The 24955-nt window shown below is 39.7% G+C and overlaps 2 protein-coding genes across 2 annotated transcripts; both read left to right on the forward strand.

The window, feature by feature from the left end:
- Positions 1–58: 58 nt before the first annotated feature.
- Positions 59–14426, forward strand: LOC113009363 (glutathione hydrolase-like YwrD proenzyme). The gene is made up of 12 exons (XM_026147625.1): positions 59–532; positions 3387–3540; positions 3618–3771; positions 4420–4626; positions 5879–6031; positions 6113–6203; positions 7238–7409; positions 8310–8466; positions 9059–9241; positions 11249–11333; positions 12426–12521; positions 13686–14426. Exons 1-12 carry the CDS (start codon positions 433–435, stop codon positions 13829–13831), a joined length of 1698 nt encoding a protein of 565 aa, XP_026003410.1. The 5' UTR covers positions 59–432; the 3' UTR covers positions 13832–14426.
- A 2258-nt stretch (positions 14427–16684) lies between these two features.
- Positions 16685–24109, forward strand: tm4sf18 (transmembrane 4 L six family member 18). Its single transcript, XM_026148336.1, has 4 exons — positions 16685–17279; positions 20225–20293; positions 20852–20994; positions 22941–24109. Exons 1-4 carry the CDS (start codon positions 17100–17102, stop codon positions 23137–23139), a joined length of 591 nt encoding a protein of 196 aa, XP_026004121.1. The 5' UTR covers positions 16685–17099; the 3' UTR covers positions 23140–24109.
- Positions 24110–24955: the final 846 nt, after the last annotated feature.

The raw sequence follows: 24955 nt of genomic DNA on the forward strand, positions 1-24955 counted from the left end.
AATTCCATTCAAGTACAAAAGTGCATTTTGTTATTTATTTATTGTTTTAATAGTCCGATTTAACCTTTGTTCCATCTTTGAAAGAACCCACATATCTAATGGAAAAACAATTTCCATTAGATATTCCATTATGAGATTCCGTTGTAGTTTTTTCTGTTAGTGTTGAGATTGTGCCAGTTCTCAGTTTTCCGAGTGAAAACTTAACCTTAAAGCAATTCATAAAGTGGCACATAAACGCAGCAGTAACAACAAAAACAACAATAATACTGATTATCCCGCCGATCAATGATCGATGTTGTCTGCGATACGCTTATCTTGTCTGCCTTGTCGACATCAGAGCAATCGATCAGAGGAGTAAAGTCCAGCTCTCTTTTTTACTCGTCCGTCATTTTCACGTAGTTTCTGCCTCAGTCGCTGATATTTGAAACCAGAATGGGAACCGACTTGACTTTTTCCTCTCGTCGGTCCCCTGTTGTGTGTTTACACGGCTGCGTGGCCTCCAGCCAACCTTTAGCTTCCAGTATAGGACTGGGTAAGTGGGTGGAGTGCCGTGGAGAATTGAAACGAAAAGACAGCCAAAAACTTTTATATTCTTATTTCAAAGTATGAGCACAAAGAATCTGACTGCGTGACGCAAAATTTACCAACATGTTTGTAACCCAAAAGACAAAAAATAAAGGGTGACAGTAAAGATTCAGTTGGTATCGTAAGCGCTAATCTGATGCTATTAAACCATCAAATCTCAGCAACTGCTATGAAGACTATGCTGAGCCAAAAAGGGATTTCCGGTATGTGCCAAAACATCATTGCCCGTATTTAAACCGTTACTTGCCAATAATCTGTTAAACATATGTCAAACGTATCTCTCATGAAAGATATCAAGTCATTTTGAGCCACAAATAAGAGATCTGGCCAAGAGGGCGGCGGCCAAAAAGGGCTGGATTTATTATAGTATTGGTCACAAAGAGTCATAAAGATACTTTTCTTAATCGTATATATATATATCGATGTGCTGTGAATACTTAAAAAAAGAAAAATAATTCGACCTTAAGCTAGATGAAAACACAGGTGAAAATGTATATATATTTTTATATTGGCCACTAAAATTGGATGCACCTGTATTCCAGTCAAAATCCTTCTCCACCTATAAGCTATATGTTTGAAGCCACCTCAGTGTTTATGTTTTGTCTATAAGATGTTAGAAAGTCTTAGATACTGGTTTGGTCCAACCAGCAATTTAAGACTGAAAGATATTCAGTTCACCGATGGATCACTTTGTAAACCCTTGCAGCTGGATACCAGAACCTTATGTCAGGCTTCCTTGTGGGACTTGACAATGCATTAGTTAAAATAGATACAACAGAGCATATAGGTCAGAATCCCGATTATAGGTATAAAATTGTTATTGTGTCGATCATTTCTCGTAATGTCTTGTTTCACCTAGCTTGATTGTGATTGGCTGATTTGTTTTAAAAAATCAATACATCTCACAATATTGATTAGTATTCCAGTTAGAGTAGTATATGTATATGATCCCCTCACGGAGCCGGTTCTGTCTATGCTTTCATTTCTGTTTAATATACTGTATTCTGGTGCTTCTGAGATACAAATATAAGTAGAATATAGTTTGCAGAGCCCCGAAACTGACAGTATCTGTGGAGTCCTCAGCCATTGGATATGGATCGTGGATCTTTTGAGCCAATATTGATCATGTGCCCCATCACATGAGCCAAGGTATGAAAAAAGGCGTAGGTCATTATCAGCAGAGGTTTCGGGTGAAACCATTGTAAAACTTTGCCTCACCCTGTCATGTGACCTATTGACAACACCTGACACAAGATGTGATTTGGGGTTGAGGTGAAGGTGACTCGGAGGGGATCTCAAAACTGCATTTTAGGTAAGCCACCTCCACTGATCTTTCCAAGATGGTCATTCACAGTGGACATAGATGGCCTCTTTCACTCCTCTTTTAAGCCATCTGTCTTCTCTGTCCAAAATGTGAATATTGGAATCCTCAAAAGAGTGACCTTTATCCTTTAAATGTCTTATCCTGTCAAGCTGGGGGCTGTTTGGTTTCTTCAGTGTAGAGGTCTGAGCACTCCAATGGGTAACCAATTTTTGTCTGAGGGTGTGGCTGGGTCTGAAGTGTACTGGGATATCGTGCTTGGAGATTCAGAGAATAATATCTGCATGATTAAGCTCTAGCAGTACTTAATCAAGAACAGGGAAAGGGAGCTGGTGGTTGAAGTCTAAAGCAAAAATGGTTTGCATGACATAAATGAGATGGTATTTAAATTTATTTTAAAAAAGCGTTGTGAACAGTAGAAAATTCTAAACACATTCCAGCATTACCATTTTAAAAAAGGAGTGTCAAATGAACTTATAAGAGAAAAGTGTTCAGTCACACATATTCACTTAATTGTATATTGATTATATAACCAGTTATGTGGGCCAAAAAAGGCTAAACAGTAATTACACATTTGCTTATAGAAGTGAGCATAAATCTGGTTTGTTGGTGTTTTGTGACATCTACAATAAATATATAAGCTCATTTGTAAATCTAAAAAGTTTTTTATTGGGCTGTGAGAAAAGAATTCAGCTAAAACATGATGTGGGAGTGTTCTTTTTGTCAAATTATGCTGGAGTGTATGGAGGTAAGGACCTAAATGCAAAGACGCTGAGAGTTAAATGTCAAAAGCTGTTTATTTGTAAGCTGTTGTAATAAAAAAGTGGAAAGTGGAAACAGATCGGTAACAAGAAACAGGTGAAACTAATCAAAACTAACAAGAGAGATCCACAAGTACAAATAGGCGCAGTGATTTCTATATGAATACTTTTAGAACAACAAAATTGTCGTAAAATTGCATGCAGCCAACAGGAAGAAAAAAAAAACAAACATACAAAAACCCCAAAGATGAGCATTATTACTGATGCTCATCAGGGATAAACAAAGACATTAGATGCTATTAAAAATATTTTAAACCCCCCTACTATCTGAGCACAGAGGTCAGAGGGGTTGTTCCAGGAATGGTGACACTGTGACTTGACTCATCATTAGGAGGTGAGTTTACATAACATAACATGCTTTGGACCAGGTTTGGTTTGCAGCATAAGTTACTATGGTGATGTACCCTGGTAAGAAAAGAACCACTGTCACAGTATAGAAAGCCCTGGGTTAGGTTATGTGGATAAAACCAAATTCAGCTTTGTTGTACAGGCCTCAGAACACCAAAATAAATAGTGAAGAATTAAAAGCCCAAGAAAACGCAAAACCCAGGGCCAAAGACCCCGGACCATGACAATTTCATGCTAGGAATGCTGTTGTGATCTAATATGTTGCACAAACCAGTCACATCCATCAGTCATGGGTACATATTTGTGTCCAGATGTCCTGAAGCGCGGTGGCAATGCGGCAGATGCTGCAGTTGCCATAGCAGCAGCCCTGGCAGTAACAGAGCCGTGCAGCACCGGCCCTGGTGGAGACGCCTTCTGCTTGTTCTACAACGGAAACACTGGAGAGATCAGAGGGATTAATGGCAGGTGGGGAATCCTTTGGTGCTTTCCTTGTTTTTCCCTATGTGTGCAAAAATAAACCGAACCTCTCTCTGTGTCCTCAGTGGTCATTCTCCCCGAGCACTGACCCTGGACTTCCTGGAAGGACAAGGTTACACCGCAGAGAAGCCTCCTTCAGTGTTTGATGCTCTGAATGTTACAGTCCCTGGGGCCCCAGCATGTTGGTGTGATACTGTGCAGCTGCTAGGAAGTCACAAGGTTTACTTATGTTTGTCTTCTATATCTGTGACATGGGAGTGTTTTATAGAACACTCTGGCAGCCCGTCTGAGATAAATCATTTGACTGAGGTAAATACCTATAAACCCTGCAGAAGTGACCAGCATGCACAAACATGCCTGGAAATAGGACTTGACTTTGAACCAAAGAGACATCAACAAAGAATGGAAAAGCTTATCATTGCCTCTGTAGAGATTTCCTTTATTTGGTCACAGCTGCAATAACTTGTCCATCTATGGTTAAATTTGATGCAGGTCCTTGAAAGTGGGGACAAAGTCTATCTAAAAAAACAAACAAAAAAGACTCCCATTATATTCAAAGACTCCCATTATATTCAAAGACTCCCATTATATTCAAAGACTCCCATTATATTGGAAGCAACAGAGATCAATATGACTTGTTCATTACTTCTCACCTTATATGTAGGTTAAATGACGTGCAATGTAAATGGCGGTGAAGGAAAATCAAACACATTGCTTGATGACCAACATTCAAATTAGTGGAATTCCCTCAGAAAATTGTAAATTAGTTGTATCCTTTGCTTATTTTGTCACGGAGCAGTATCTCACTCTTCCTGTTCAGTTCAGTTTCCTGTTACATGCATGTGTTTCCTCTGCCTACTTTGCTAGCTGTCCTTACAGGAGGTCCTGAGTGGGGCTGTGGAACTAGCAGAGGTGGGGTTTCCTGTGGCTGAGTTAACAGCTCACCACTGGGCGAACTGGGTGTCTGCTTTGAGGGATGCTGGAAAGGAACTGGGTGTAGAATTGATGATTGACGGTCATGCGCCCAAATGTGGACAAGTATTCCAAAACACTGGCCTGGCTCGAACTTTGAAGGTAAATCCACAGGTCACTTGAGGAGCAGAAGGTCATTTATTTCTAATAACTTGTGTTATTCACACAAGAAGGAAACACAACAATGTAGAAGTTGTGAGAAACCCCTGTTTGTTCTGTGTCATTATAGGAGTTTTCTAAATTTAACTTAGCCTTTTATACTACAAGGCCTTGGATAAGCCCAGAGGTATCATAGGAAGTTAAATCTCTAAGAGAAGAGTAATGGAACAGTGGAGAGGAAGTAGTGAAAGCAGAACAACAATAGATAATGGGGATTAGATAGAAATGGATGGATGTATGTGATACTTTTAAAAGCTTGTCTTTGGGCAGAAAAGCCCCATCTGAGGATATAAGGGCAGCAAAATGGCTCATGTGGTGTCAGCATTCTGGCTGTACAGCTTGGCAAGACCTGGCAAAATTCGACAGGGTACAGTGTGTAACAAGATAGTCAGTAGAGGGAAAAAAGGATTTGTGTGATGTATTGCTTCTGACAAATAAAATGGTGATTATGTTTTAAGTGTAGTTTTAAAAGTTACTGTGAGTAATTTGTTATGACCTGAAGCCAATAAAGCTGAACTTAAGCTTTATTCAGCTACTGAAATGCGAATGCTGCTTTTTTTAGTGCCATGTGTCAGTACTGTAAGTACTCCACCTTCATGTGAATGTTCAGCCATGACTCTGTGTCTAATTTTGTATATGTAATGGCACATTTATACAACTATTGTCATTTCATAGATTCCGGAGTCAGTCAGACTAAAGAAAACCATGGCTTATGTCATTGTGTGTTTATCTGAGTGTGTGGTTGCCTGCTTGTGAGTCACCACTAAAATATGCATTGATTGAAATCAATTCAAACAATCAAGCGTTTATAATACCATAACGCAGGAAGATGGCCAAATGTGCCCTATCTCAACACCCACAGACACACGCACACACCTACACTCATGACCATGAGGCAGTGGAAAGAACAGCGATGACCTCAGCCTCATTGATGATTAGATTCTTTGATTGTTCTTCGATAGTTGTGCGTGACTTCACTGTGGGGCAAAGAAGTCACAAGCACACACACACACACACACACACACACACACACACACACACACACACACACACACACACACACACACACACACACATTGACTGGAGTGAACTTTTAAACGCTGGACAAGTGTTCCTCGATATCATGTTAACCACCATCTGTAAAACGTTTTGTACTGTGGCCGAGTGAGCAGTACATGAGCTCATGTATCGACAGGAGCTCGGTGAGCGTGGCAAGCCAGCTTTCTACCAGGGCAGAGTGGCCCAGGCCATTGTTGACGTCATCAACCAAAATGGGGGAGTCATGACCTTGGGTGACCTGAGCAGCCATGACAGCGAGGTCATCACCCCCATAAGCACAGAGTACAAGGTCAGAAACCAAAGATGCCGGTCATGTGTGTATTTTAATAACATGGTCAGCAGAATGAACTTGACTTCACTGTGTGTTTAGGGTGTACGTCTGTGGGAGCTTCCTCCTAACAGTCAGGGACTGGCTGCCCTGCTCATGCTCAACATCCTGGAGAACTTTCCTCAACTCAAAGGTAACCACAGGGACAGTGAAGAAGTCCCTGCCAGGTGCATTATTGCCTGTTGTAAAATCTTAAGTATACAGTAAATATGAGTCTGGAGAAGTGGCTGAGTCATAAAAATAAAAACCATATATCTCCTACATTTTCATAAATCACATTTTATAACCCAACCCAGTTAGTTACAGTGTTCTGCCTGTTTGTCCCAGCCCAGCGCAGGGGAAATAAAAAGCTGCTCAGCAGAAAAACTAAAGAGACATTCAAAATATAAATAAAACAGTAAAATTAAAATGGATTTTCCTGCATTATGGAAGTCAGCTCGCTGGTGATTTCACTGGCCCGACCTGCCGTCCCTGTGCTGGAACACATCGCAGTGTGCTCTGATCTACCTTTGACCAAAAAGGGAAAAGGATATGTTTGTCCACAAAAACTAACCTCTATGAGGTTAATTTTTTTCCAAATAGCAGGGATGCCAAACATGAGGTCCCGGGGGCCAGAATCTGTCCAGCAAAGACTCTAAACCGGCCCCCTGGACCGCTTTGGAAAATATGAAGAAAGCTTTATCTGTAACTGTAATTGATAAGGACCTTCCCCGTGGCCATTTATACTCCACCAAAGTAATTATGTGATAGATATACAGTGAAAAGCTAGAAATCTTTCTGTTTTTTACGCTATTTACTACAGATTTTTTCCCCCCATGGGCTCCACATTTATAAAAAGAGATTTTTTTTGTGAATTACCATTTTATATTTACAGGAGAGACTGGACAATGAGCTATAGCAACTTTTTTCTATAGTTTTACACATTAATTTCTTCTAATTTAAGTCCAAAGAGTCCTAATTAATTCATTTCTTTCACTACAGCACCATTTCTTTATCACGTAACTTATGTTATCTTATGGATTAAATTTGTACTACTTCTTTACACTGACAGAAAGTAAATTGTAAAATAAGTAACTGTTTTTGTTTTTGTGCAGTCAGAGTTCATGAACCTACATACTTGGCTTTTCCTGGGCCCTATAATACATTTCTATGTGTTTGTGTGTGTAGCTAAAGGCCATAACAGCTCTGACTATATCCATGTACTGGTTGAGGCTGTGCGATTGGCTCTAACAGATGCTCTGCGTTACCTGGGTGACTCAAGTCATGTGACTATCCCTTTGGAAACCTTGCTGGACAAGGGCTACAGTCACCAGCGAGCACAGCTCATCAGCACGGACAGGTGTGTGTTTCTGCGTGTGTATATCTGTTAGTACCAGTGTGTACCAGTCGTCCTCTGTTGACTTTAGATAGGTCTGTAGACTTATACTTCCCCTGACCTGAGCGCCCATCCCTTCTCGTCTCTTCCCTCACATTCACCCAGGGCGTGTGTCGTTGTGTGAGTGTATATTTTAGAAACAATGTGTTATATTGTTGAGGACTTTGAACTTGATCTGGTCTTTATCAGGGGAAAGACAAACAGACTATAAAAGTTAACAACAACACAATAATTGTATTAACATATATTGATGTATACCGGGTATTAAATCCTGCTTTTTTGAAATTGCCGAGTTCATTTCGGTGTCACTGCACCATCAAACACACAAATCCACACACTAATTCTACGTCTCGCTTCCATTGGTTGTCAACTTAACCTAAATGAGTCAACCAGGTCCAAACGAGGCGTCAATTTGATTCTGATGTCTTGTTATCCTCACAACCTCTTCACACTTTTAATGTTTAGATGCTTCTAATAAACTAGGCAATAATGGGAAGTCATATAAAAACAGGAAATTATAAATATTTTTTACTGCACTGCAATAATCTGGTTATTGTAAAAGAAATAGAAATCTACAGATAAAGGTACTTTAAGGCAGGAAAACTCCTCAACCCTCGTTCATACCTGTAATATTGTGTTTATGGAAACATTTATTGCATAAGTATGAAACCTTTCAATTATCTTTGCAAACTTGGTAGTTTGGTTTTGTTCTTAAACCAACACAAGTTTTCTTTTCAGTCTACTTGAGTCTTAATTTTTCTTTCATTTTCCAAATATTTTAATAAATCAATAGTAAAAAACAGACCTGTCAGGTGAACTTATTAATGAATATGATTGTTCTTGTATGTTTGTGTGACTCTGCAGGGCCATGGAGCGAGTGGAGCCCGGCCTGATGACAGGAAGTGACACGGTGTATTTCTGTGTGATAGACAGTGAGAGGAATGCATGCTCCTTTGTCAACAGCAACTATATGGGCTTTGGGACGGGGCTGGTCCCTAAAGACTGTGGATTCTCACTACAGGTCTGAAGGGTCAGAAAGAGAATGTCTTTATTTGTGCGCATGTAAGGTAGCAATGGCGTTTATCTGTTTGATTTACTGAAAGACTAGGAATTCTTCTAAATCATGGAAAAATGCTAAGAATTTAGTGTAATATGAGATTATGCTTCAAATAATTAGGGTCATTTTTAAAGTGATCAGCATAAAACAAGATCCTGCATTACCACACTTTCAGCTGATTTCTCAGCTTGCCTCTTATATACCGCATTAATAAAGCTCTATAGGTTTTTATAATTACAATAAACTTCCCAGTAACACAGCAGCACATATGTAAGAGAATTTTACATGAACATGAATGCTGCCGTGTGAAACTAAGGGAAAAAAGACATATAAAATGAAGCCTGGGTGGAAAAAGTTGTAGATTTTCATATTTCATTACCTTAATTTGCATGCTCACATTACCTTACAAGCTCATTTTTGTTGTGCATGTAAATGTATTGATGAAGTCATGAAGACATTGTAGCCTCCTAAACTGGAACCACATAGACTGAAGCATAAAACATAAGTGTTTAAGCTAAAAGGGTTGAATTCTGATTTCTTTGTTCTATCTCTGCAGAATCGCGGCGCTAACTTTTCCCTGTGCCGTAATCACATAAACTGCGTTGCTGGGAGGAAGCGGGTGTATCACACCATTATACCTGCACTCCTCTCCGATTCAACAACCACATCACAAAAACCCCGGCTCCTTGCTGCTCTCGGCGTGATGGGAGCTTTTATGCAACCACAAGGACACGTACAGGTACAGAGTCAGCAAGCGTCACAGAGCAACAATGTGGGGCATAATTATATTTTTATTCTAATAATAGACACACACACACATATATATATATATATATATATATATATATATATATATATATATATATATATATATATATATATATATATATATATATATATATATATATATATATATATACACATACAGTGGGGCAAAAAAGTATTTAGTCAGCCACCGATTGTGCAAGTTCCCCCACTTAAAATGATGACAGAGGTCAGTAATTTGCACCAGAGGTACACTTCAACTGTGAGAGACAGAATGTGAAAAAAAAATCCATGAATCCACATGGTAGGATTTGTAAAGAATTTATTCGTAAATCAGGGTGGAAAATAAGTATTTGGTCAATAACAAAAATACAACTCAATACTTTGTAACATAACCTTTGTTGGCAATAACAGAGGTCAAACGTTTACTATAGGTCTTTACCAGGTTTGCACACACAGTAGCTGGTATTTTGGCCCATTCCTCCATGCAGATCTTCTCGAGAGCAGTGATGTTTTGGGGCTGTCGCCGAGCAACACGGACTTTCAACTCCCGCCACAGATTTTCTATGGGGTTGAGGTCTGGAGACTGGCTAGGCCACTCCAGGACTTTCAAATGCTTCTTACGGAGCCACTCCTTTGTTGCCCGGGCGGTGTGTTTTGGATCATTGTCATGTTGGAAGACCCAGCCTCGTTTCATCTTCAAAGTTGTCACTGATGGAAGGAGGTTTTGGCTCAAAATCTCACGATACATGGCCCCATTCATTCTGTCCTTAACACGGATCAGTCGTCCTGTCCCCTTGGCAGAAAAACAGCCCCATAGCATGATGTTTCCACCCCCATGCTTCACAGTAGGTATGGTGTTCTTGGGATGCAACTCAGTATTCTTCTTCCTCCAAACACAACGAGTTGAGTTTATACCAAAAAGTTCTACTTTGGTTTCATCTGACCACATGACATTCTCCCAATCCTCTGCTGTATCATCCATGTGCTCTCTGGCAAACTTCAGACGGGCCTGGACATGCACTGGCTTCAGCAGCGGAACACGTCTGGCACTGCGGGATTTGATTCCCTGCCGTTGTAGTGTGTTACTGATGGTGACCTTTGTTACTTTGGTCCCAGCTCTCTGCAGGTCATTCACCGGGTCCCCCCGTGTGGTTCTGGGATCTTTGCTCACCGTTCTCATGATCATTTTGACCCCACGGGATGAGATCTTGCGTGGAGCCCCAGATCGAGGGAGATTATCAGTGGTCTTGTATGTCTTCTATTTTCTGATGATTGCTCCCACAGTTGATTTTTTCACACCAAGCTGCTTGCCTATTGTAGATTCACTCTTCCCAGTCTGGTGCAGGTCTACAATACTTTTCCTGGTGTCCTTCGAAAGCTCTTTGGTCTTGGCCATGGCGGAGTTTGGAGTCTGACTGTTTGAGGCTGTGGACAGGTGTCTTTTATACAGATGATGAGTTCAAACAGGTGCCATTCATACAGGTAACGAGTGGGGGACAGAAAAGCTTCTTACAGAAGACGTTACAGGTCTGTGAGAGCCAGAGATTTTCCTTGTTTGAGGTGACCAAATACTTATTTTCCACCCTAATTTATGAATAAATTCTTTACAAATCCTACCATGTGGATTCATGGATTTTTTTTTCACATTCTGCCTCTCACAGTTGAAGTGTACCTCTGGTGCAAATTACTGACCTCTGTCATCATTTTAAGTGGGGGAACTTGCACAATCAGTGGCTGACTAAATACTTTTTTGCCCCACTGTGTGTATATATATATATATATATATATATATATATATATATATATATATATATATATATATATATCTCAAAAGAGAGAGCAGAAGGTTTGATTTTTAACATGAATATTTTGTCATTGGCAGAGCTAGTTTAATGTCACTACACTTATATCCAACTTGACTTCAGTGTCATCAGATATATGTCGTTCAATCTCGTGACCAATGCTGCTCTTGCGTTAGGTGCTGTTAAACATGATGGAGTTTGGGATGAATCCTCAGCAAGCCCTGGATGCACCTAGAGTCTATGTAGAGTATGACCACAAAAGTAGGCCTGCACAAAAACACACACACAAACACGCGCCGTTATAGCAAATGTTAGAATCATTTGCAAGCTTAAAGAGCAGAAGAACATTATGTCTTGATTAATGATCAGTAACATTGTGTGTTTAGTCAAAATATTGATTAGATAAGTCATTCGGACATTCATTTATGCCACTATAACAGATTGTTTGCATGAAGTGAAGCACTATCGCTTTGGATCAGTGCTGCCTGCTACACGGCGATGTGGAACTCGCTTCATTGTGGACAGTTATGCTGGTGTTGAGCCCTAGTGCTTCCTGGGTTGTTCTTGAACATGCTGACTGATTTCCTCTGATCTGAGGGTGACATTTGGCAAAGTGGTGACACATCAGAATAAATTGCACTTACGTACAGTCGTTTGAAATGATGATCTGATGAACTGTACTTGTGTGGAAATGGCTCAATTGGACCTTTCCAACAATTCTTCTTTTGAGAGTTTCACTGAGTTCTTGGCCTTTCTCTTTGTTCCCAGTATTGGTCAGACCAATCTTTTTATAGTGGCAAAGAGAAACCACTAGTTGTAATCAATCATGATCATTAAGTTAAATGATTAAAAGGCTCTTTGTCATGTTATGCTAAAAGATTCTTCAGCACCACAAGATTTAACTGCATTTATATTTGAACCTTTTTATCATGTGTGGAGAAAATCCAAAATAAATTCAAACTTGTGGACCCAATTCTTGCTTTTAGCCATTAAAGATGTATGCTGTACAATCAAGTGTGTTCAAGTGTATAATTGGCTCATGTGCTTGTGTATTTTTTATTTTTGTCATATGAAATGCACATTAAGCTGTTTGGTAGTTAATGTGCCATTGAAACACATGTAAACATAGCAACTAACTTTGCCATAAAATATGTTGCCATGCATTTTATTAAGTGGTTGGCTGGTAGTCAAATCAGCTGTTCAGCGTGATGTAACATCATTTGTTAAGTAGATGAGACTTTCCTTAAAAATGCTGATGTCATCTCTCATTTTTTTCTTTTGTTTTTTACTTTTGGAAACACTTGAGAAGAAAACTCCTCTAAATTATGTTGTATGTGGTCACATTTTTCCCAGCTGGTCAGTGGTTGGTTAACCTGGAGGAGGGGATCGACCAGAAGGTAGCTGAGGAACTGAAAAGACGAGGACACCGTGTCAACTGGCCAGTGTCAGGTACACATAATTAACTGTTTGCTCACTATTAATAGTTCCATTCAATTTTTCTGTGTAATTTATGTCATACTTCTAAAAAACTGATCATTCTTTTGAAAACGCTACATCCCGATGAACAGAATCAACTTTTTGGGATCATTCTCTTGCTCATTAATGAAAGCGATTGAAGAAAAGCAGGAAAAACACCTTTGTAGTGCAAAATGTCACCAAAACAGTTACTTTCGAAGGCCTTTGCTCTTAGTCGTAAGTCAAGGTAATACGTTTCAGTTCTTTAGTCACGACTTATGTCATTAAAAGTTAATGTGTGACATTAATTATTATATTGATGTGCAATACACTAACGGCAGTAAACAAATGAGACCATTTCTTAGAATAACCATGAGGTTCAAATCAGCGGCATTAGACCGCAGTTCTCATAAACCCTTTTGCTTCCTGTTGTTAACAGGATGTTTGTACTTGTTCCTCTTACGTGCTGCTTACGATGGCTCTCTGGTTTTTCTGAGTGTGAATATGATGCGTGCATCAACTTTTGCCTATCCAAGATTTTCCCACTGTGATAGTCGGATCATAGTGCGATCAGCTTCTTGTACAACTAGCAGCACAGAATATAAAATATGCTGAAGAGTTCACATTTCTGCATTTTGAAGTTAATTTTGTATCAAATTCCATGTTGTGGTTTAATGTTAATTTAAAACCATTAACAAAATTTATCATAAAAGACTCAGTTCAGGATAATTTTAATGAAATATTATTTGATAATAAAAGGTTTTAGCTAGAGGAATAAAAAGTCAAATAAAAACAATCCTCCCCACTGTCCTTGTGTTTGACTGTATTTTCTACAAAATGCTAACCAGTGAAGCCAGTTTTAACCTTTGAACTTTTTGTTTTAAGTTTTTTTGATTAATGATTTACAAATCTAAAATATCTAACTGTTCAAAACCTGTCAGTGAAGAAAAGAACAGTGCACGCATCTCCCTACTGCTCATCTTCATATCCTCTGGTTTACATGTTCTACCTATTTTCAGACTCTGACTAACACTCCAAAAACCTTGATTTCATGATGCTAGCATGCTAATTAGACTTAGAATGTATTTTCATTTGTTGTACCTACAGTCCATACAGCTCAGCGGGTTTTTGCATCTTCCTTTTCATTCACACACACAGGCCACAAGAGGTCTCAGTTTGGGCGGGGGCAGATCATCGCAGTGGGGGATTGGTGGAATCCGTCTGTCACCCAAGGGGATCGTCCTTCCAGGGTGCTTTGGGCAGGATCGGATCCCAGAGCAGATGGATGTGCTCAGGGGTACTAGAAAATGCTCTTGCCTTGTTAATGTTGTAATCAGAAGATTTCATCATAGAACTACTTGAAAAGAAATGCCTACAAATGTTGTGCAGTACACAGGTTGTTATTTGTCAGCTGATATTTGACAGTGAGCTTTATAACTCTTTCAAAAACCATTGTACCTTCAAGAAGTGCCTTGTGGAATCATGTTTTTATGCCTGTGTTCACTAGATGTTGAGTTAAAGCACATTTGCTGAATGTAGAGTTTAGTATAAATCAGCACAACCTCAGATTATTTATAATGTGAAAAGTGACAAACAGGAAGATCTTTATCTTTGCTGCATTGATGCCAAAGATGTCCTTCCTCAACTCTGTGTTTTGGCAGAGATAATTATCTGTTTCAGTCTCTTTAATTAGCTGGTGCTGATTTGAAGTTTGCTAGAAATGCAGTGTTGTTCCATACATAAACCTCCGTCCTCAATAAGTTATCATTCCATTTTTACTCTGCTCTGAATTATGTACATCAGTATTATAGTGTCATCGTTAAAAATTCTATTTTGCATAATGTTGCTTTTCCTTTTTTTCTGTGAATCATTTTCTGTTATTGTTAACATCTCATCAATTAAAACATCAGTATTTCAGATTTTCTGTCAGTGAAATACGCTTCATCAGTTCGCATTAACTTAAATCTGCCAAATACATATACGTGTGCATTTATTTTAAGTTGCTGTTTGAATCTTTGGTTCTAATTTTATAGTTGTTTCTGAATTGCTTGCAGCTTTAGCCCCTGATGTCAGAATCAAACAGCAGTACAAAACATATTTTATGAATTGTGCTTTTACACTGTTAGAGTAGAAGTACACCGATCAGGCATAACATTATGAGCACTGAGAGGTGACGTAAATAACACTGATTATCTCTTCATCATGGCATCTGTTAGTGAGTGGGACATATTAGGAAGAAAGTGAATATTTTGTGCTTGAAATTAATGTGTTAGAACCAGAAAAATGGGCAAGTGTAAGGATTTGAGCCAGTTTGACAAACTTTAATCTCCAAAACCACAGCACTTGTGGGCTGTTCCTGGTTTGCAGTGGTCGGTATCTATCAAAAATGGTCCAAGGAAGGATGAGTGGTGAATCGGCAGCAGAGTCATCAGTGGCCAACGCTGACTGATGCACGTGACGTACGAAGGCTGGCCTGTGTGGTCCGATCCAAAAGACGACCTGCTGTAGTTCAAATTGCTGAAATTCCCAGTGCCCGAGATCTCAGTCCAATCGAGCATCTGTGGGATGTGCTGGACAAACTCAGATCCATGGAGGCCATGCATCACAACTTAGAGGACTGCAAAGATCTGCAGCTAACATCTTGGTGCCAGATACCGCAGCACACCTTCAGGGGTTTAGTAGAGTCCATGCCTGAATGGTTTAAGGCTGTTTTGGCAGGAAAAGAGGGACCAACTCCTTTATTAGTCAGGTGGTCATAATGTTATGCTTAATCAATATATTAGCTTATTTTCAAACCTACTTTTGTAGAGCTTGAGAGTAAAAACATGAAGCTGCAGAGCCTAATAAACTAGAAGAAAACGTTTCAAAAAGGGCTTGGATGTAGAGATGCTCAGGGTGATTCTTAATCATTGTTCTTGTAAGACGTTGGGACAAAAATCACAACAAATCTCTTCCCTCCTGGAAGCTGAACTTGCTTATTGCCTGACCTTTTTGGTCTGAGGCAACAAAATATATAAACATAATTATCAGAATCTCAAAGGCATTTCAGAGTGTGAGCCATTTCTGCATGTTTTCAGTGCCTGGTTTCAAGCAGGAAGGGTGAAGTGATTTACATTTGTGTATGAGCTTTATCTTTTAGTGAATTTTTAGCCCCTGGGAAACGCCCTGCTGCCTCCCAGTCTAACACACAAACAGAACACATAAAGACAGAGGCACAGTGACAGAATAAATTACAGTGCATGCTGTGGCTTCAAATCCGTGAAAAACTCTCAGCAAGTTGGTAAACATCTTGAGAACCACTTAGCTGCCAGTTCACACATACCCACCGCACAGATTTCTCTTTGTAGAATAACGATGTTGGACTTTGTTTCAGTGTTGATCTCCTTAGAGCCCCTGGAGCCACCCTGGTACCACGCATTTGCTCTCAAACATACACTCTGGTCTTACAAAATCTGCCTGAATCGACGCAGCTCCTTAGTCCAGGTTGTTAGCGGTCAGTACCAGCTTACCCTGCAGTTGATCTGGATGTGCTGAATTCCAGCTGGATTATAAAACAGCTCACAGTGTTGAGGGCATCTGAAACACACACATGTATCCATACAGAGGTCACATTATGCTTTATTGACCTATATACACCTGCTGACCTACGGCATCATTACCTGAAACAAACAGGTAAATTGTATCAAACGCTTTAAAGCCATGACTGCCTACTCTATAGCGTGGAAACCTTTAATACACATTTTGCATCCACCGATCACACAAACACTGCTGTTGTTGTCCGATGACAAAACGAGTTTACTTGTTCACAGATTTGAATATGTTTTCACCTCTTTTAGACTTTCAACTGGATTTTTTTCTCATTATGGGAAGACTGGAATTTCCACTCCCCTGATATACTAAAAATCTACACCACCGTGCAGTTTTAACCAATAAATAAAATAATTCGAGCAGCACCTTACATACCAACTAATACCAAAATAGATGTGGTAGGAAACTCAAAAAGTCCATTCTCAGCTAAGGCTGGTGCTTTGCAGTCCTGAAGGTTTTTAGAAAGCGATCTGGATTCCCACTAAAACTTCCCACTTCCCACTAAAACTAAATATTATAGACTATCCCAGATTATGGATCTGCTCTTATGATTAAGTCACTGTGAGGGAAAGTGGCTCCTTGCTGTGTAAGTATAAGAGTGCTCTAAAAGACCCTGCTATCTAAGAGGCTGTGGGAAACACACACACACGCACACACACATTTGTGGGTTTCTTCGTTATATTTGTGCCAGAGTTCTATTGGGTCACCCTCCAGCTTCCTGTGAGTGTGTACTTCCTCATACGTGTGTCATGGCAGAACCTTCTCAGCAAAGGAAGGAAAATCTAACACACTAGCCTAGCAGTTACACACAAGCACACACACACACAAACACCAGGGTCTTGTCACTTATTTTCGTTTCCTGCCTCCCCAGCTGCTCGGACCCTTCCCTCCCCTCTTTCACTCGGTCTCTGCCTTCCTCAGCCCATTCGAGCTCTCTCCTCTCCACCCTGTGGTTGTGAGCGTGGATTTTCTGGGGGGTGAGCGATGTGTTGTTCGGTGGGTTTTGCCAGGTCTCTGGGCCTGGCTCTGTTGCCTCTGGCCCTTTGCTGTATTGTGGCAAACCTGCTACTGCTGTTTCCCATGGGAGAAATCACCTACATTAAGCAGGACCGCCTGGCCAGCTACATCTGGTACTTTGGTGGCCTAGGAGGTGGGGGGCTGTTGGTGAGTACAAAAAAAAAAACCCTCTTTGATCATCTTCTGTCATTTTTAATTTGTAACATTATAGTTTAGGGTTTAAGTCTGATTGGATCATCAGATATCTGGAGGTTTAAATCTGTTTTTAACTTCCGGTCATGATGGTGACTGTGCTCAAAGATTCATTTATTTTATACTTTGTATTACATGGAGAATTGCCAATCAATAATAGAAAAATTAGCTGGTTATTTGTCTATATTTTTTGTATGTACGACATTTTGAGGTTTGAGGCTTTAGACAACACCCTGTCCAAATGCTCCAAAATAATTGATCGTAATAGCGTTTGTTTTTTCATTTTTTGCTGTTTGAACGGTTGGCAGCTGTAGTGGAGAAGAAGAAGAAACTAGAAGCTTGTGCGTCTGAAGGTTTATTTGTGTTCCATTTGATGAGCTGTTACTGAAAACGTGACATCACATGGTATAAAGTTCAATGTCCTTTTACTAAAAGTTCAGCTTGGATGCTATATAATAAGCATTTTTTTTCATACTCTGGAAAATTTAAAATATGTGGCAGCAATGTGATTTGGGACAGATGCCAGTGGTGTATCTATCTCCTTTAGATGAGGTGAAAGGGTGAAATTCAGTGATTCTCAGTGTAGTGAGATTTCCTTTTCATTTGTAGCCAGCCATTGTTTATCATGAGTCATTTTCACTGCCGTGTGTAAGAAGCATTCTCTCACCCCGTGACCATGTGACTCTGAAACACTACCCAGTTAGCAGATGAAATCCTTTAAAAGCGTGATTACAATTGCTGGATGCTTATGTCACCTTCCTGCCTCCCTCATTCAGCAGTAAATGCAGCAGGTGCTGGCACATGTAGTCAATGGCAGTGCCACTGTGTGTAAGAAAGCCTCGCTTTTGTTGATAAGTTGATACTAGTCAGAACTCATTTATGCTTTCAACTTGCTTTTAACTTCTACTAAATTAGTTCAGTTGTAGTTGAGAGGATTTTGGTTGAGTTTTGATTTTACGTCAAAAGTTTGTTAAACTCTGGTCGTTTTCCCATCAGCACCTTTCAGACAGAGTGTTTGCAGTTGCTCAGTGAGAACAATGGAGTTTTGTGTGCATCCACAGTCAATCCGTCTGCTCTGCATGCCGCTGATCTGATGGGTTTATGCTCGGACTGAGCAGAACGGAGCTGTTCTTTTAATTTGGTTTTGTGGAGGAACAGAGGAGAGACTGTAATCCCCCCCAGACAAGACCGAGTGTGTTAATCAGCAGAACACGTGCACATTTTGAGTAAAAAAAATATGCTCAGAGTGTCTGTGAAAGTGCTCAGGGTTTGTACAAGTTGTAGCATCAAGACTTTGTGAAGAACAACACGATAAAGACTGGATGTTGTGCATTCCACTATCGCCCTTGCCTATGTTTCTGGTTTTTCAGTTTGGTCTTAATTGAAATGTTCAAGCTTTCAAAAACAGGCACCACTTATGGCAGGTTTTGAACCTTTTTTTTAAAGAAAAATTCTGAGTGTGATGAGTCTGTACGGCGGCATTGATAGCTGTTGGTATGAAGGCCTGCATAGGATAAAGGAAAGAAGCCTGAAAACCATACTGACTTACACGGTATATTCTCACTTTCCTGCTCTTTCTCTGTAATATGTCACGTCTTTAACTGCTAAAAGGTTCTCAGTGTAATTACTTTTAAACAAGCCTGATAAAATACTTATAAAGGGCAGTCTGACTAAAATCCATCTTGGGCCTCTTTGTCTGAGAAAGGAATGATTTTTAGTCTGAGTTTGTGTCAGTCTTTCCCTCTCTGGGCTTTATCTTTCTCTGTGGAAATGACCAAATGCTGAGAGTCAAAGAGCAAACTGAACCAATCAGGGCATAATCTATTTTTGGGTTACTCCCTTCCTCTCCCTTGCTCTTCTGGCTTCCTTTTTCCTTCTCTTCCTTTCTCACTGTGCACCTCCCGCCGCTGCTTGTCGTCAGCCTCCCCTGCTGCCTCTGTTATAGGATGGGGCTTTAAGAGGGATGTCCAGGATGTGGAACAACACTCTGATCCCTCTCTTTGTTTCTGTTCATACGTTAATGTGTTAAACCAAGGGAACCTCCTTTCCTCTTTTACGATGTAGTAGGAGAGCAAAAGATACCGACACAGGGAAGAGGAGGACAGAAAATAAGGGATGAAGAAGATAAAAAGTAAATTCCTGAAACAAACAAATGTTGGATTGCCTTTAGTTCTTGAGTTGTACACACAAGTACACTATGTGGCAGCTGCCGCAATTCACACTGCACTTTAAATGGCCTGTGCTCATGTTTGCCCATCTCAAATTACTGGTACCATTGGGACGCAGAAGGGTCTGTCATAAAGTTATGTTTAATGTGCACTATTAATTAACTCCAGCTATAGCAAACGGTTTCTCTCTGTTAGGGCAATGAAGAGAAAGCAGGCTTATTTCATGTGGAGGTTGGCCATTTTGTTTTGGACCAAAGTCAAACAATGTATGATATGTATCATTAAAATCACTTTGAATTTGGATCTCAGGGAGAATAGTCACATTTTTCACCACCTACATGAAGCCAAGAATAGCTCTAAGACTAAGTCCCATTAAAAAACTAACAGCTGAATGAACATTACAGCTTCACGCTGATTGTGTTGAATATATGTGATTCGTTGTTAGGTGACATTTGTACAGTATTTAGTGCGGCAACATGACATTTGAGGATAGAGTGTGCCACATGTTGGCTAGATTGCAAAGCTCTTTGAGAAAACGTTGTGGTATATGCTGTATGAATGAAACACAGGATTTGACTTGTAAGCGGTGATCAACAGTAGGTGGCAGTAGAGATGCTGGTATAGAGCACTGAATTACTCTGGCAGCTCCTAGTAACCAAATGCAAAGATTGCTGCTATTGGGTGTTATTAATGGTCAATAAAACAATTAACAAATACTTTCTGTACTTTTAGATGCTGGTTCCAGCGGTTGCCTTCACCACGCTGGGGAAATGTAGTTGCTGCTGGAATGAGAGTTTAATGGTAAGAGACGTGTTAAGCTGTAAATAATGCTTAAAAATCTACAAAGGAGACGCTGTGCTGCACAGAAAATTGGGTTCACAACATGCAGGCCGTTATTTCCAAACTGCCGGCTGCCATTTTCATTTTCTAAATCTAAATGTTTTCCTTTTTTTTCTCACTACTTGCTTGATTACAAGGGTAAAGTTTTTAAGCTGCCCAACACTGTGTCCTTATGAACTGAATGCTAATTCTAAGCCAGCTATGATAACTCAACAAGGCCCCCATTGTTAGGTAACACTCAACAAAGTAAGCTTGGCTCACACCCTTCAGGCCACGGGCACAGCTGCAGATACACGTGTGTGTGTGTGTGTGTGTGTGTGTGTGTGTGTGTGTGTGTGTGTGTGTGTGTGTGTGTGTGTGTGTGTGTGTGTGTGTGTGTGTGTGTGTGGCAGCTGCCTCTGTATCTCATTTATGAAATGCATAAGTGAAGCAGCTTTTCATTCAGGCAGAAATAAAGCTGCACAAAAACACGAAAGCACGTGTTTAAAAATCCCTTTGTGTGCTGCTGTTCCTCTGTAGATGTGTGGGTCAGTGTTGGCAGCTGTGGTCGGTCTGGTGGGGTCTGCCTACTGTTTCATCGTATCAGGGTATGCACTCCTGCAGGGCCCCCAATGCTTCACCTCGTATGGATGGTCGTACCCCTTTGCAGACCAAAAGGGCAGGTAAGGATACATCCTAGCGCTTTGTGTATGAAGATGTAGATGTCTGCATAGGTGCGTGTTTTGTGCGGCGTTGTGTAACAATCGTTTCGTTATCAGTTAATGTTGTCTATGAAATGTCATAAAGTAAGTATTCAGGTAAGATTTTGAAATGACTTGTGCAGTCTTTCGTGCTTTTCACTTTCGTATTCAGTTTATTATTTCAGCTCTCTTACGTCTTCTGAAAGATTATCAGTATTTTGAATACAAAGGTAATTTTTTAATATAAATACCTGTATAAAAACAAAACAAACAGAAAACCAACTGTATTTTTTACTGAGCTTTCTAGTACAGATGAAAAAGTTGTAACTCTAACTTATATTGCTGCAACACTGGGTAATAAAAGAACGATTATTAAAAGCACGCTTTTACACAGAAACTGTGAAAAGAGATTATATCACATGCATTATTATTTACGCATTATTACTGTGTATTATATCAGGTAATTAAAATACAGAAGATCAGTCACCTTCAGTTGTGGGTCTCTGCCTTCACGTTTTTCTCCATTAACTGAAAAGCATGCTGGGATGAGATCAGTTAACTTGACCGTTGAAGAATATCCCGTTTGGTTACCTTGAGAAAATTTGCACTGTGCATTTGTGCTGTTCGATTAGTTTTGAAGCATTTAGCTGAAGCTGAGCAGAGAGTATAGCCATTTACTGGTATAGTCTGGCATTTTTGCTCCATAACCAGCAGTTTGTACATGTCTGTAAACCCTATATTTCTATATATTAAGGTCTTGACTATAGACTTGGTTAGATGTTGCAAAGTTGATGTTTTTCTGGAGTATAAATAATGTTGTCAATAATTGTATCATACACTTTAGTTATTGTCTGTGGCCTTTCAGGCTGAAATGATTTGTGCATTCATTTATTCTAAAAAAGCACCAGATTGTTGATTTGACCACTCTTAAAGCTTTTGCTCTGTCTCTGATAGTTTATTATGATTCTTCAGTCTACAAGTGACCTCCCTCACTTGCACTGTCCTCCCTTAAGGCCTCATCTTTAAAATTAGAGTAGGAAAGCTTTTAATTTAACACTTTGAATCAACTCATCACATTTTGTCTGCTTCATTTATCAGTTCGCTTCAGTTTTATTTATGTAGCACCAAATCACAACAATAGTCTCCTTAAAGTGCTTAACCCTTTCATCCATAATGGACAGCTATTCAGAGGCAGTTTTCTTGTATTTGTGTCAGTGTTGATGGTTTACTTGCACATAAAAAAACCCACATTGGACACTGATATGTCACTCCATACTATAGCCTGCTGCTCACTGGTCGTTTAAATTTCAGTCAGAACATAGTATATTGTGTTTAGGTGAAAACTAGAATTAAATTAAAGGATTTTAAGTGTTGCTTATAGTGCGGAAAATATGGCACCTAAGAAAAATTTGCAACAGTAGGAAGGAAAAAGTCAGGCAGAACCAGGCTCAGGGAGGGGCAGCCATCTGCCGTGACCAGGTCGGGGTGATTTCTGCATTTGAGTCTTTGCTGCCTTTCTGGAGAGAATGTAGCACAACAGCACTTGCTCTAATTTTCTGGATCAGTTATGCCAGGGGTGTCAAACTCAAATACACAGTGGGCCAAAATTCAAAACTGGAACAAAGTCGTGGGCTAACATTAATATTTATTGAAAAAAAAAAATCTTTCTCCAGATATAAGAATGAATCTTTTCTTATGGACTCAAATAAGTTTTGCTGGAAAACTGAATATGGAACAAGCAAAGCTTAATACTAAACAATATATATATAGTAGCTGTATAATACCAGTAGGCCAGCTCTAATAGTAATTTGGTATGGCTTCGCGGGCCAAATGTAATTAAGCTGCGGGCCAGAGTTTGACACCTATGAGTTATGCCTTCACCAGTTTGTGACTTGCTCTTTGATAATCACACTTACTCTCTGTCCCAGGTATCTTCTGCAGCCAGAAACGTGGACACGGTGCCTTCAGCCGGTTAACATCATAGAGTGGAACATCACTCTGCTGTGTGTCTTACTGGGCCTGGCAGTGCTGGAGTTCATCATCTGTCTCCTACAGCTGGGAAATGGCCTAGTCAACGCTGTCTGCCGGCCCTGCTGCTACAAGCAGGAGTACAGTCTTAATGCTTAGATTCATCTGCACAGACATACCACAGATGCATATAGATACAACCATATCGTACATGTACATTACAGTAATGGACACAAGCACAAAAGGAAGTCTCCACACATAACTTCACTGCAACGTGTGTGCGTGTATGTGTTTGATTACAGCACCACATCTCCAGTCAGCCAGGTTAGATTTGTAATCAGTTTATTTTCAAGTTCAGTCAAAGTCACCAGTGGTGCCGGGATATGTGTCTGCAACAATGTAGCTCTGTATGACTTTTTTTATTCCATAAGTAGGACATTGTAACTTACTTTAAAAGCAGGCATAGCAAGCCAACATGTACAGATAGTAAGAGAGGATGGGAGTATTAGGTTTACTGAAGTAAAGTCTGTCAAACGTGGTGCACAGGCTTGCTCAGTTTCTTCACTGTTGTTTTATGTTGTATGCTACACAGCTGTGTTAACATTTTTAAGGCCTGAAGAGAACTACGTTAATAACAGAGCAATCAGTATCAAATCAACTGCCTGATATTGTTTGATAATGTGAACATTACCTTCTTTTGGGTATTTCCTTTCCCTGGTTAATGGTGTTTTTGCAAGAAACAGTGCGTGTTGCCATGATTATAGTCTTTGAATGTGCCGTCTTGGCTAAAATGAAGCACAGTGATGTGCCCTTTATGTCTAATTTTATTTTTGTGGTCCCAGGACTTGCAGTGTGTTGGATCACACATGCAACACAAGCCGGTTTTCTTTTTGTGCATGTGTGTGTGTGTGTGTGTGTGCGTGTATGTTTTTACATCTATTTTAATTTTCAGTATACTTTGTTGTAAATTGTTGTCTTAATGTTTCTCAGATGCTAGTCCAGTGTTAACAAACATTATATATATATATATATATATATATATATGTATACACACACACACACACACACACATATATTTTAGTGGCATATTTTTATAATGTATGGTTTGTTTGTGCTGCCTTGAATAAAAACGAACAATTTCTGTTTTATATGTATGCATCCAGAGTTTTTTTATTATTTAAAAACAAAACAAAAAATCAAACTGTTGCTTCTGTAGAGGGGAAATATCCCAGACGCAAATGCAATCATGTCCTTTGAGGTCAAAATGTGGATTTTTTTGTGTGCAGCTCCTGTGGTGTGTTGTAATCAATACTAGTGAGTACTGAGTACTAGAGTTTCCAGAGTTGACTGATACTGATATTTATCAGATTGAGTAATTGTTGCCTTTAACCCTGAGAGCCATGCAAATTGGTGCTCATTTTTTTTAGCAGTGTCCCCTCCCTAAACTGTGTGCACAGCGACCGTTTTCTCCTTGTTCTGAGAACCTTTACACAAAGATAAATTAGGAATAGTATTAATTAATTATCATAAACTGACTTTTAGCAAAGTAAACGCACAAGTAATGAACCCAAACACAGAGACATCTTTATTGGCTCAGTGAAATGAATCTGGTTGTGACACAAGGTCGTTTTCAACATTTAACCCCTTGCATTTAAAATCAAACATTTACTCAAAAGTCCACTTTTACGTAATTGGCTAAATATAACGTCACTGGACTTTTTTGCTGAACAGAAAAAAACTCCGATTTGACACAGATAAGAATCTTTGGATTCTTAAACGAACGATGTTGATTTTTAAAAACTTTATTTTGAGCTGTAGTGAAAATCTACAAGGGAGTAAATGATGAAGGTTAAGACTAATCTCTTGGTGTTTGGATTTACGAGAACAAAACTGTTTGTGTTCTTATGCAAGTCTCGCCTGCTGATCGAACACCTGGCAGTCTGATGGTCAGTGACCCCTCGGTCCTGCTTGGCTG

Source organism: Astatotilapia calliptera, chromosome 17 (assembly GCF_900246225.1).
Source record: "Astatotilapia calliptera chromosome 17, fAstCal1.2, whole genome shotgun sequence".
Classification (NCBI taxonomy): domain Eukaryota; kingdom Metazoa; phylum Chordata; class Actinopteri; order Cichliformes; family Cichlidae; genus Astatotilapia; species Astatotilapia calliptera.

Bases quoted from the DNA above. Each gene is read 5' to 3' on its own strand.
- LOC113009363 (XM_026147625.1), top strand. From the start codon at position 433: ATGGGAACCGACTTGACTTTTTCCTCTCGTCGGTCCCCTGTTGTGTGT. The intron at 6,204-7,237 runs GTAACCACAGGG...TTGTGTGTGTAG, and splicing joins GAACTTTCCTCAACTCAAAG to CTAAAGGCCATAACAGCTCT. The intron at 8,467-9,058 runs GTCTGAAGGGTC...CTATCTCTGCAG, and splicing joins ACTGTGGATTCTCACTACAG to AATCGCGGCGCTAACTTTTC.
- tm4sf18 (XM_026148336.1), top strand. From the start codon at position 17,100: ATGTGTTGTTCGGTGGGTTTTGCCAGGTCTCTGGGCCTGGCTCTGTTG. The intron at 17,280-20,224 runs GTGAGTACAAAA...CTGTACTTTTAG, and splicing joins TAGGAGGTGGGGGGCTGTTG to ATGCTGGTTCCAGCGGTTGC. The intron at 20,995-22,940 runs GTAAGGATACAT...TCTCTGTCCCAG, and splicing joins TTTGCAGACCAAAAGGGCAG to GTATCTTCTGCAGCCAGAAA.